Source organism: Ischnura elegans, chromosome X (genome assembly GCF_921293095.1).
Source record: "Ischnura elegans chromosome X, ioIscEleg1.1, whole genome shotgun sequence".
NCBI lineage: Eukaryota > Metazoa > Arthropoda > Insecta > Odonata > Coenagrionidae > Ischnura > Ischnura elegans.
In genome coordinates this window covers 39,167,455-39,180,564 of record NC_060259.1, presented here as the reverse complement: position 1 = coordinate 39,180,564, position 13,110 = coordinate 39,167,455, and the positions used below count along the sequence as shown (strand labels likewise).

Here is a 13,110-nt window from a genome sequence, read left to right as displayed (position 1 = left end):
TTAACTATTTATGCAGCACATAAGCAATATCTAGCAATTTTAATTGACGAACATGGCGCCTCATACTGCCTCTAATTATCTAAAAATAGCTTAAGGATGCATTTTCAACTCATTCTGATCTGTTCTGAAATTTAAGGGGATTGCAAATCGGAAAGTGGGTTGAACTTAAGTTGCAAGATTTTGCTCTGAAGGACAACCAAGAAGAAAAAAATGTTAATAACATAATAAGAAAGTGGTAAAACGGATTATTAAGGACTGATATGGAAGAATTTTCCATCAAATAGGTGTATTGACTTCTGTACCCGTCAATATCCAGTTCAAATTTTCCAGTGAAAGTTACAGAGAGATGCGAAGATACTACTTGTCCACTTTCTATTGAACCGGGGCAAATATTTCCGTTACCAGACATAATCTTTTCTCCCGCAATTTGAAGGGCATATTACAGTCCTTCAATGTAAGCACCTATTTGGTGACAGCTTAAGGCTAACATTCCCGACGTCGCCGAAGTGAGTCGGAGAAATTCATGGCAGTGGGAATTGCTATAATAAGACCAGCGTGGGTGGTAAAAATAAGTCGAATCGCCCCTTGCGAGTCCAAAATGGTAGAGGTAATACTCGAGGTCGAACGGTAAATGCACATGGAGAGACTGGCATAACCATCTGGCAGTGGGGCTGCCGATAACTCTGTTACAAGTTTAAGTGTGGTGATATGTATGTACCTACTATGAATTGGAAACTTCAAAAAGGTTTTTGATGGTATGAAAAGGTAATACCTGTCCAATTTGGGCTATGCGTCATGAGTCTCCAGGAATACAGGAAATTTTTTTCTAATACACGGGAAATAATAAGTAGCATGCAATACATGAAATCGTTTGCGCCTTGACTTGGTGGAAATGTGATATATCCATGATAAGATATAAACTAGAAATGGTAGTTCCCAAGCTTGAATAAAATACTCCATTAATGACCATGGCTTCGACACTCTACGTCATTTCATGACATTGAATGTGCCAAATCACCTTGAAAATGACATAGAATGGAAAAACCGTGGTAATTAGTGGAGTTTTGCATCAAAGTGTGGTCATGACTATTTGAAGTTTATGTTTTATCATGAATAGCATGAAATATGTCATAAAATTTACAACCTCAAAGGTTTAAGTGGAGTAGCTGATTACTATGCTATAGGTGAGGGACAACGATCACTCCCGTGAAATAGTCAAGCCGTTTCGATCGAAGCAAGGTCAGGGTTATAGGGATAAAGAAGATATTATGACCGAGGAGGAGGATCATTCATCGGTGGGTTGATCCAGGGACTAGGGGAGTGAGGAGTTCAGTGCGGCTTTTGTCATCGGTTGAATGGGGGGAGGATGAAATTGAATGGAGGCACGCAGAAAGGTCAAATGGAAGATCATAGAGGTTCAGCAAACGAATGTACTACACCACTTAGTGCTCATTTCATTACTTTATCATTGAAAAAAGATGAAACTGGAATTGATTAATTAGCGGCATGCTCATGAAACTGCAAAAGCACGAGCTAGTAATGGCGTATTGACCCGCATTATTACGTTTAAAAGGACGCATCACTCTCAATCGATCGGCATTCTTTCGTGACGCCTTATTTCGATCCTGTACGAATACGAAAATTCATCTTCCATTGGCATGCAAACGTATATACGTGTATAAGCCATAGTGAAATATTACAACAGTGGCCTACAAATACTAAAGGAGCAGCGGATTAAAGTTTAAGTAGGCGTGCAATGGTAAAATTAATTACAAAAACCGAGATCTAAAATAAATTATTATTTTCTTACTCAAAGTCATGTACTGAATGAAAAGGATATCCTAAAGGATGCACAGAAGCCAATCGTGAAAGAAGCGAAGAAAACGGTGAAAGCCATTGAACATTTTAGTCGTTTATCATATATTTTTGCGGCGTGCATGAAGATAAACAACTTTGTAAATTTTCACGGAATTTTTATTGTCACGAAGCGTTTCGACGCTAAAGCGTCATTCCCGAGTACAAAGATATTAACCGGATAGTTCTTAAATTTTATTTGCGAGGCATGAAGGATGAAAATTTTAATTGAAAAATAAAAATAAAAAATATCACTTTTTATGCAGCGGAGTGGACTAAATTAGCTAAAAAATTTCGAATGATACACGTTTCATCTCATGTTCCGGGACATAGGTTCAATTTTATGGTAGTAGTTTAATTCATAATCGGTTGTAAGAGTTAAAAATTAAAAGAGGAATTTAAAAAACTCTTTCATTCAATGCTTTGATATGGAAGGATACGAATACTTGAGTCTTGAAGTATAAACTGAATCCCTTTCAACGCTCTTCGGCATTTACAATATAGGAGCCTGATAATAGACACTCGTGTTTTATCCATGAGACACCCTATACTGAAATGTTTACAGCGGAAGTCCGAAATTTTATGAACACGTTTCCCGAACGTGTCCCAAACCATGTGTCTATAGGTAAAAGGTTTATATTAATCGCATTGTTAACTAAGTCATCCATTTTCTAAGGGATTCTTGCTCTCTATTCCAACAAAACATTATTGCTGAATCAATTTGACTTATATCATTTTTGAGCCAAAATAATTTCATTGCTTATAATTGTTTTTAATCAAGATATATCTAATGAGAATTTGCAAGTATATTTCACCAGTTTATAACCAAGTTACTAGTTAGTAACCAAGAGTTTGGTTCTCCAGTTGAAATGGCTGATTCTAATGTACAATTTATGGTATAATTAATTAATAAATTAATAAATTTTAAACAAAAACATTGCCTGGAGTTCATGCGTCTATCTATCTAAAATATATTCATGCGTAATTATGTTCATGCGTATATCTAAAATCTTTTATCATTCAGGAACAAAGTTCTTGGCATTAGCACTGGAATGGATGATGTTGGAGGAATGCAATGGGAGTTAGCGGGGACTTTATTTCTCTCATGGCTTTTGGTGTACTTCTGCATCTGGAAGGGCATCAAATCATCTGGAAAAGTAGTATATTTTACAGGTATGTATTCATATTTATTTACTCTAGCGAGTTAAGGCGAATGCATTATTTCTCTTTTCCTAAGCTGCCATCAAATAACCCCGAAGCCAGTAACTTTTCATTGCCGGAAGAAATATACGCCAGTGGTGGGCGTCTGATTCTGACGGCCATGAGAATTAAGGAAAATACTCAGCAGCCTTAGCACCTTAGCAACGTCAAGAAAAATTGTTGTACCTCAGAATATGAATGTATAATACATATTTATCATGTAGATGGTCATTATAGTGCCACAAGAACACAGTCTCCGGAAATGCTGCGGTGATGTTATTTTCACCTCAATAGCATGGCTATACCCTGTTCAAGATCTTTCGCGAAGTTTGCTCCTTTTCTTCAATAGATCTCCCATTCTAGAGCTTTGAACAATTATTTTTCACTTTTCGTCTTTTTATGTCTATTTAAAATCTATCTAGCCGTTTTTCTGTGCACTTTTACTAAGTTCCTTATTTTCTCTTGTTTGGGTTCCATACAACTTCACCATACTCTAGGATTGGGCGAGCCAGGATTTTATTGGCCATGTCCTCAGCGGTCCTAGTGCTTCCTTTGATACTTCTCCCTTCTGGTGCAGGCTTTTCAAATCTTTTTTAGTGTTGCTCTCCACGTTGAACCATTACATTCAGATCTTAGTCGGGTAGGCACCTAAATATTTGCAGCTGCCAGATTTGAGAATAAAATTACCCTAGAACTTGTAAATCATATTTTCGGTGTTGATACAAAAACTGATGAAATATTAATTCCATTTCGCATGGCAATGTTTTCTGATAAGGTTTCCTCGTCCCACCACTTACGCTATTATTTCGATGACTAGATTTAAAATCATTAGTTTCATGACAAAGGCAGCCTCGAAAGACTTCTACCTTGCATTTTCGTCGTGTTTGCATCTTTTCACATCATATTATTTACTACTGCCTTTTGACGTCAGCAAAATGGAAAAAAATGTACCCGATAAATTTTGACCGATAATTTTCGTGGATTTTCTTTGGATATTTTATAATCATACTTTACTTTTTAAGTAATTCCTATAAGACGATCTATAGGTTTATAATTGATTTAGGACGTGATTTATATTATAATGTACAAGACCGCATGTTTAAATCACATTCAATATCTATAACTCTTTCTCGAGGAAGTATATTTTTACTCTTAAATATCCTGGAATTTGAAAACATCAACAAGCTTACTGAATTTCACTTATATCTGTACATAATCAAGAAAACGCTTTCTCAATGACTTGCTTTGTGTTGTATTCTACAGTCTGGTCGTCTTTCAATATTTATGTATTTTTTCGACTACTAGGAAGGTGACTCCAAAAGGCTTAAAGGTTAACCTAACATGAAGAATATTTTATATGGATACAATATCTTTCAAAGCAGAACCTGTTCATTTAGACGAAGAAACTAATATTTCTTGTGCTGAATGCTGCAGCCTCCCTGTTTCAACTGAAGAGACTTTATTGATGTGAAATCTTTTTCGTTTTTTTCAAAATTTCTGAACATGCAAACAATAAGTGGATTTAGGGGGAGGGCATGGAAGCATGGCCCCCACCAAAGACACATAAAAAATACACAAGATTTATAATACGGCTATCATTAAGTTCATTTAGTCTCGTTTATTTCGGAGTCTCAATGATTTAATTTCATATCAATAACTTAAATATTAAAATAAAGAGAATATTTCGTACAGTAATTTTTGTGTGCTGTTTTTAATCTCAAATATGTGAAGACCGTTTGCCTGTCAGACCCTTGTGCCCCCCCCCCCCCCCAGAAAAAAATCCTCGATCCGCCCTTGCTGTAAGCTGCTAAATTGTTAGATCAATTAATGTGTAGAATACTTTAAGATTGATACTGAACTTCAGCGTTTCAATGTGATACCAATGTGATTTTTTTTCGAAATGAGGGGTGGTACATTAAAATCATGGCCGAAAGAAATCCATTGGTCTCGGATGTTAAAGCTTCATTTTATTCCATCTCGGATATTAATTCATATTTTTGCCTTTTACAGCTACGTTTCCTTATGTGATGCTAACAGTGCTACTTATTCGCGGAGTTCTATTAGACGGTGCGGAAGAGGGAATACTTTTTTATCTAAAACCTGATATGTCCAAACTTCAGGAAGCACAGGTAAGTTATTTCTTCAAAACTAATCAGATCAGCAGTAAGATTTCCCTCATTTTTATAGCCTTTTAACTGGCCCCTTTATTTTCCTTTTCGTTTTCCTCGTAGCCGATGAAAAATTGATTCGACACGGAAGGGGTTTTGTTATTTTCAAGACATATATTTTTATTTTCAAGACATGTTTTGATATTTCATCATCTATGTGATATTTTCCTAATCACCGACAATCTCTTCAGAGCCATGAGTCTCTGAGCTTTTTTATTTATGTTTAATAGCATCATAGTGACATTTGAAAAAATATTTATTAAAATTTATTTTATAGTACCTATGATACACATATATGCAACTCGGGATTTTACGACAGTATTTTTATGCTCTACGGTAATACAAAGAAATTGTTCTCGTCAATAAAACTGTATTATCATATATTATTTTCAATTGATATAATCTTAATAAACATTATTTATTAGTTTTAAACAACTGAATACATAGCTTAAAGAAAACACTTGGCGACGAACACTCATCTTACTAGCCGTTGTGCCATCCATCATGCTTTGCGAATTCAAAACAAAACACATGTGGCATGAAGTGGCAGAATGTTGTACTACAAGGTACAAAGAAGTGATGAGGTGGGTTTAAATGACAATGATTCACACTTGAAGAATCATTATAATAAAAACGTGGAGGTGTACGTGTGTGTTCCTTGGGTCCGAAGAGGATAAACAATACATTCAACCAATTCAGGCGTAGTATAGGGTAGACTGGGTACGGTTGTACCAGGGTACGGTAGTGACAGTCGTCCTATTAGCAAAGCTATTGGGAGTAGAGGACTATGCAAGGGGATAGAGGAGCAGCTTGCACATCTGAACGTATGTCTCAGTATTGCGTCAACCATCGCGCGCCTTAAACGCTAGCAGGGTCCCACATTGATTTTCAACAGTCAAAAGTAAACATTTTTGTTCAATTTCTTCTGATGATTTTTGCTACATGAAAAAGTCTAGTATTTTTCCTCGATATAAGATTAACATTATTGGTTCAATAGCTGTGATTACCTACTTTGTTAGGAAGTTATTTTGTATCGACATGGAGTTAGTGTTTTTGCGTAAGAGTGCTATGGGTACGGTTGTGAAATTTTTCCTGGGTACTGTTGTGACCAGTGGCGGAGAGAGGGGGGGCTTAGGGGGTTAAACCCCCCCCCCCCCCAGAGCTCAGAGAAATTTTTAAGTTTAATCCATTTTACTTAATTGGATTGATATTACTAATAGAATAGTGTGAGGATTAATAAAATATCCCGCAGAAAGCCGTAAAACTCACTGTTTTGAACCATTTATCTTAAAATTCCGCAATTTATTAATCTCGCACCTGCCGCTTATCCTGGTGGGTATTCCATACCCCACACACCCCGGTATTAGTTGCACCTAAACCCCTCCCAGCTGCGCCCCAGGTTGTGACACAAGTAAAAGTTGTTTTTTTCTTGTTTTAGATGTCCATAATGTGCATGAGAAAGACTAAAAGAGGACAGTGTGGCATATTGCAAAATGAATTCGGTTACAAAGAAGTGAAACGAGAGACTCTCTTTATGGAGAGCTGCGGTAATGCGCAGAGTTTACCGCATGTCTTTGCTTGGATATGTTCATAAACGCGATAGCCATGGTGCGGGCGAAATAAAGCATTATCAGCATGGAGTATGTTGCTCTCAACAAAGAGTTTTCACCTTTCGGCAGAAAAACAGCAGCAGCTATCAAAATACTTAACACGTAGCGCGGACATTTATTTTGGACTATATCCTTATGGACTTCATTTTATATTTTGATAGAATTCCTTTAAATCATGACTAGAAATGCTTGCTAAAATTCTTGGCTAATTGTTAATTAAGGCTCATGTATTATCTATAGAGTTTATGTGAAGACTGAAATAATAATTTTAGAAGCTATACTACCTTATCTGGTGTAAATGATTGAAATGTTCCTAGATTTTATTTCTTTTGTAATTGAGTTGCAATGTTTCTGGATAGAAGATAATGCTGTATTATGTTAAATACGTCTTTCAGTTTTAATGAATGTTTAATATAACTTGCAATATTGGAATCCTGTCACTACCGATCCGAATTACTGTCACAACCGCCCTTGGGGTGTGGTCGGTGGTGACACTTAAATTTTATTTTTATAACTTGCTCCTATGAGCTAACAATTGTGTTCTGGGATACAAATTTAATATTTAAACATGTAATAATGTGCAGATTACAATAAGACACACTCTGTATTCAGCTTAGGTGCCTACTTACCTACTTACTAAGGGCCATCAAATGAAAATTGTCACAACCGTACCCAGTCTCCCATATTTAGTGGAAGTTTTACGTATTGAAATAAATGGCAATTGCATTTTCCCACCATAATTTTACGCGTCGTACGCATTGAAATTATTGTGGAAAAGTGCAAATACCTTTTACTCCAATACATTAATCAAACATTCAAAAAATACGAAAGCCTGCTTTGATTCAGCAATTTGATTTTAAGAGTTTACAGTTATTACTAATGTAAGAGCTGATCTCTGATGTACGTCGTATTAACTTCGTTGATATACGTCTAATTTATTTGACTTGCACTGATCAAATATCTCAACATAAATATGAAAGCCACCTATTTTCCAGCAGAATTTCTGGCCGAATTTTTATGTGGATTTCCTTTTCTTGGCATACCACTTTTCGGAAGGGAAACTGTCGCATATTATAAGTGTACATAATTACATGCTTGGAATCATCAGTGGTAAAATTAGCTTCTTTAATTAACCTAATTTTCTAGCAAATGCTATAAAATTTCCTGCTTTTACTGACCACGTGTTAATTTAATGTTTCCAAATTCTGGCTGATAGCGATGATTTGTGTGTTCTTAATTAAAATATTTCATTAATGTACCATTTAACTTTGTCAGCCACTCATAAATTGCATCAAAGATAAAATTATATAATATATCCATTAATAATGATAATACTACTACGTCATCGCTGTGGTGACTCTATAGTTGTCTTTCAAGCTTTATGCATCTTTGCGGCGACTGGGTAGGTGACTCCAAACTAGCTCAAATGCGAAACTGCCATGCAGAATATTTTTTTATAGACACAGTATTCTTGAAAAGTAGAACCATTCATTTAAGTGAAGACACTGAAATTTCAATGAGGGCGTCATCAATCACCATAATTATCAAATTTGATAAAGACACTGCTTGATTTCCAGTTATTTTGAGGAACCATCCCAGGCATGTAAATGGTACCTGCTTGGTTAACAATACAGTTAATCGTACGAAATCAAATTTGGTGCATCCTGGGTCGCTTTAACAATAAATTGAGTGGATTTTTAATGATTAATGTATGTATGTTTACCCATTTATATGCATACCTTTCACCAATTCACACCATATGATCTTTCTATTTTCATTATATTCATTTCCAGGTTTGGATCGATGCTGGGACTCAGATATTTTTCTCATATGCAATAGCACTGGGCTGCATGACTGCTCTGGGTTCCTACAATGAGTTCAATAACAATTTCGTTCGTGACTGCATATTAATATCATCAATCAATAGCTGTACCAGTTTATACTCTGGTTTCGCTACTTTCAGTGTCTTGGGATTTATGGCAAAGGAGCAAGGCGTTCCAATTGAAACAGTGGCTGAGTCAGGTAAGACTCCTTTTTACCAGCTTGTAATTTATTCAACGTTGCATATTCAGTTTTAGCTAGACCTAAACTAAAAAGGCTACCATTCTTTTTGGAATGTGCCTGCAAGGATCGTAATGGAGATCATAAGTTCCACTGGCTTATCGATTCGTAGATGCTTCTACAAGCTATCCAAAATTCTGAACACTTTCATCCTACAGACTACTTCCAATTATCTTCCCTGATAATTTATTACTTGCATAATCACACCAAGCCATCGGTAATAATATGGTTGCTTTCCGTCATGCTTGTTGTTTAGATCCTCAGAAATCTTTCACTCGTAGGATCCAGGAAGCTCATCTGGAGGAATCATTGACTTGTATGAACAAGCAAGTTAAATTCTGCTACTAGGGCTCGCACATATTGTACGATTATCTAAATAATGTCATCTTCGACTAGCAAAACAGCTGGTTAGGCCAGATACTCACCACCATCTGAGTGGTACCATACGCAGAAAATTGTGAAAGTATATATCAGGAGGAAAGGATACCTTGCAGAATAAACACGGCTTCCATTCCTCATTTTTATGCAGCTGCATAGAACTGTTCTCATTTCCAGTTGCAAACGGCCATCCTGGGTAATGTATATCGAAATATCGGAACATGTCGGGATTGATAAACATATCAGGGATCCGATCTTGAGTTTTGACAAAAGACGATACATGGTTGTCCGATAACAATCGTGATACTTAATCGCCCGATAGCAAAAATTAAAATTCGCGCCCAATAGTAATATGCCTATAATATTATAGGTGGAGGCGGAGTAAAGTCCTCGCCGGCCAAGCAAGAGGTCGCGGGTTCGAGTCCCGCATGAGTAGATTGCCATTATTCAGGGCATGGGTGTTCGTGCATGTTTAATTGCTAAATTTGTTTGGCACCCCGATATAAAAAGGCCAATATTTCAGTTTTCAGTGTATGGGAGTAAATAAATAAACATTACAATAAAATATCGTTATGAACATACATTAAAATAGCACGAAACATTCTCCGATAAGGAACTGTTATAACGATAAATCACCCTATGATATTATCCGATATGTTAAAATATTTTACTGGGAGACAATTTGTTTTAAAATGTTTGTATCTGAATTATACAAAATATTCGAAAAAGGTCTCCTTTACGGACCAGAAATTTTTTAGGTGATAATATACGTTAAAAGTGAGTGTTTCTTCGCGAAAAGCAACAAAATATGACTGTAGAGGGAGAGATGCATCCTCTTAAGGTAGATGATTCGCGACAGCGAGATTCAAAACAAATAATTTTGGTGAGCATTGTTTCAAAAATATTTAGTCATCATAGTCGACATCCATCGAGGATAAATTCAAAACATGTGTGCCTGGAATGTGGGTGTTTCGGTCTTCATATTATTCACACGTAGTTTAGGTATTTGAGCTGACTGCTCCACTTTCATGCGCAATTTGACTTCAATTACAGTATTAATTAAAATATTAATTAACTATAAATGATTCGGGCTACCAGCCTGTTTTATTTTTGTCTTGATTTCTTTAAGGTATAATCATATAATCTGTGGAATACAGCACGTTGGCTCAGTTTTGTGTCCAAAAGACGCATATATTGTAGCATTAGTATTTATTATGCTTTCATGGGTATCGTTCTAAGAGCCTGTACGAAAATTCAGATTTTTTAATGCAATTTACCGAAAATATAGGGTGGAATACCTATTTTATATGGTCTCCCGTCTATGAGGCACAAATAGGAGAGCGCACTTAAAAATTTTCATGGAAATGACATTAATTTCGCATCTTGGACCGACCTTCTTTATGTTTGTTTCAAGGAAAGCTAGTTTCCATTTATGTAATTGCTTTATACTCCGCTAATATGCACGGCTCGACCGTGGTCGATTCTCCAAAAAGTCTTACGGAAATTTCAAAGGAAACGAGAAACAACAGGGTAACATTCCGTTAATAAATAGAATCGTGCGCGAATGTGGGAGTATAGCTACGGTATCGGAGAAGATAGGCATAGGAAGATAGGACAGGCACGGCAGCCTCTGTCACCAACTCAGGCACTAAATTGGCTGTGGGTACATTTCTAGAGGATACTTATATCAAGGTGTGTGAGGAAGCTGAAGATTTCGTAATTTATGGAAAACTATATCTTAGTGATTACTGCTTTGTGTAGACAAAGCTAAAATGAATTTAGACACAAAATCGTTCATGATTTCCTAAAGTCCTAGTCGTGAGTATTACATTTGAGCTGACAGTGAGCATGTCATTGTCATAATATTCTAGTTTTTAGGGGTAAATTTAAACTGATAACAATCTGTGTTGGGAAGTGGCGTTTACTGTGACTTTGAATTTTAAGAAGGCTGTATCGAACCGATTTGAAAGTCCAAGTTACATATGAATTAGTAGTTTCTCGACATTGATCGCTGATATCTGGGCTTTTTAGCTACTCCGAAGATGATTTTCTTCGACTTTGAGATAGTTGAGAGAGATTAGTTGAACCTCACGTGTACCTTATCAAGGTATTTCATGTTTGTTTATCTCCAATACCTCTGTCTATAAATATTTATTTACGAGCGCGCGGAGCGCAGCGAGTATTTATTTATAGAGACGGTTGTCTTTCCCATTATATTTCATGATCTAGCAGTCACCTTATCAGTCGCAATCTTCATAATCACGTATGGCTGTGGTATTCACTAATTACCACTCCTTTGCATGTGTTTTAACATTTGTATGAGTAATTTTCTGGGATAGGACTCATTTTAGAGGCCAGTATTGAATAAATGTGGTCAGGCATTGGAGATAAACCCTCAGCTCAGGGGTAATTATAATTTGTTTCATTTTTTTACCCATGCTTCTTGGTGGTGTCCCCTGTCAGACGAACATTAATAAGAGTTAAATTTAAAAGCACCATGTTGATACACCAAAAAACGATGTTACAGAATTTTTCTCGAAGATGTTGCATTTCATTTAATCACTTTTGGCATTTCTCGCCAGTGACACTCCAAAAAAGATGGCACTAAGAGGGTTTAACAAGTAATTTGTCGCGAAAAAATACTGGTCGAGTGAGGGAGGTGTGCTTCATCTTAATAATGGCCGTACCCACCTTATTTTAATTCAATCTGTAATGCTTGTCGGTGCAATTCTATCCCTTCTACAAGCACCTTTAGAATAGATTTGCCTCGTTAAACCCTCCAACCTATGACCGTCTTTCCATTCATCATGCCAGGGGGCGCAGAGCCAATCAAGGCATCAATATCGTAAATATAGGTTGCAGTAGGGTCCCTAGGCTATGTTCATTGCCATCAATTATACGCCATCAAATTCAATTGGTAGTGGGCGGCTTATCTTATAAAAATCATTGCCCACTGTTAAATGTGTCTAATATTTATTTAAGAGAAGTCAATGTTGGCTGGAGCCGTCTTATTTTTTCTTCACGCAACGGTTTTTAACAGTAATTGTTTAATTGCCGATTAAACTATCAGTATTTCATTTTTTCTCACATTAACAATGAATTTGTCGTTACAATAAATTACCGTTAACAACCAATTTCTAGCATAACCAAGAAATGTCTAACTTAGCTTACTCGTAGAATGAACTTTTCTCTTTCAGGGCCGGGTCTAGCCTTCATTGCATATCCAAAGGCAATCACACAAATGAAGTGGGCTCCTTTGTGGTCAGTTCTCTTCTTTTTCATGATATTGTTAATGGGGCTAGACTCACAATTTGTGGGGGTGGAAGGTTTTATCACTGCCGTGGTTGACCTCTATCCCTCCACCCTGAGGAAAGGATTTAATCGTGAGATATTTATTGCCATTGTGAGCGCTGGCAGCTTTATCATGGGACTCTCCATGGTCACTAATGTAAGTTGTTTACATTTAAATTTCTATTTAATTTATAAAATTAATCTTTCATATGTGTGTGAAGCAGCAGGTTGGTATGGTGGCCAGAGTTCTGGCTTCCCACACAGTCGGTCCGGGTTCAAATCCCTTCTGAGACAGAGACTCTTCTGAGGCTGCCCAATCCCTGCTTGAATGCCTTGTGGAGGGCACCTCGAGTGCACCACTCCGTCCGTCGGATGGGACGTTAAGCCGTAGTTCCCTTGGCGCCTTTCGCTAAGAGCAGTCTAATTCCAACGCCGGGTTTCTCTCCACCTTTCCCTCCCTTCCATTCCCTCTGGCGCAAATGACCTTAACTATCGGTCGCCTCCTCAAAATACCGTACCACACCGCGCTAAAAGAATGAATATCCACT

At 36.9% G+C, this 13,110-nt stretch overlaps 1 protein-coding gene across 1 annotated transcript in view; it reads left to right on the top strand.

Moving 5' to 3' along the window:
* LOC124171353 (sodium- and chloride-dependent creatine transporter 1-like) overlaps positions 1-13,110 on the top strand; it is a 61,825-nt gene that overhangs the window by 36,238 nt on the left and 12,477 nt on the right. Inside the window, exons 4-7 of the mRNA XM_046550514.1 lie at positions 2,879-3,027; positions 5,065-5,183; positions 8,626-8,854; positions 12,469-12,719. Coding sequence (XP_046406470.1) covers positions 2,879-3,027; positions 5,065-5,183; positions 8,626-8,854; positions 12,469-12,719 — 748 coding nt within the window. The remainder of the gene's footprint in view (positions 1-2,878; positions 3,028-5,064; positions 5,184-8,625; positions 8,855-12,468; positions 12,720-13,110) is intronic.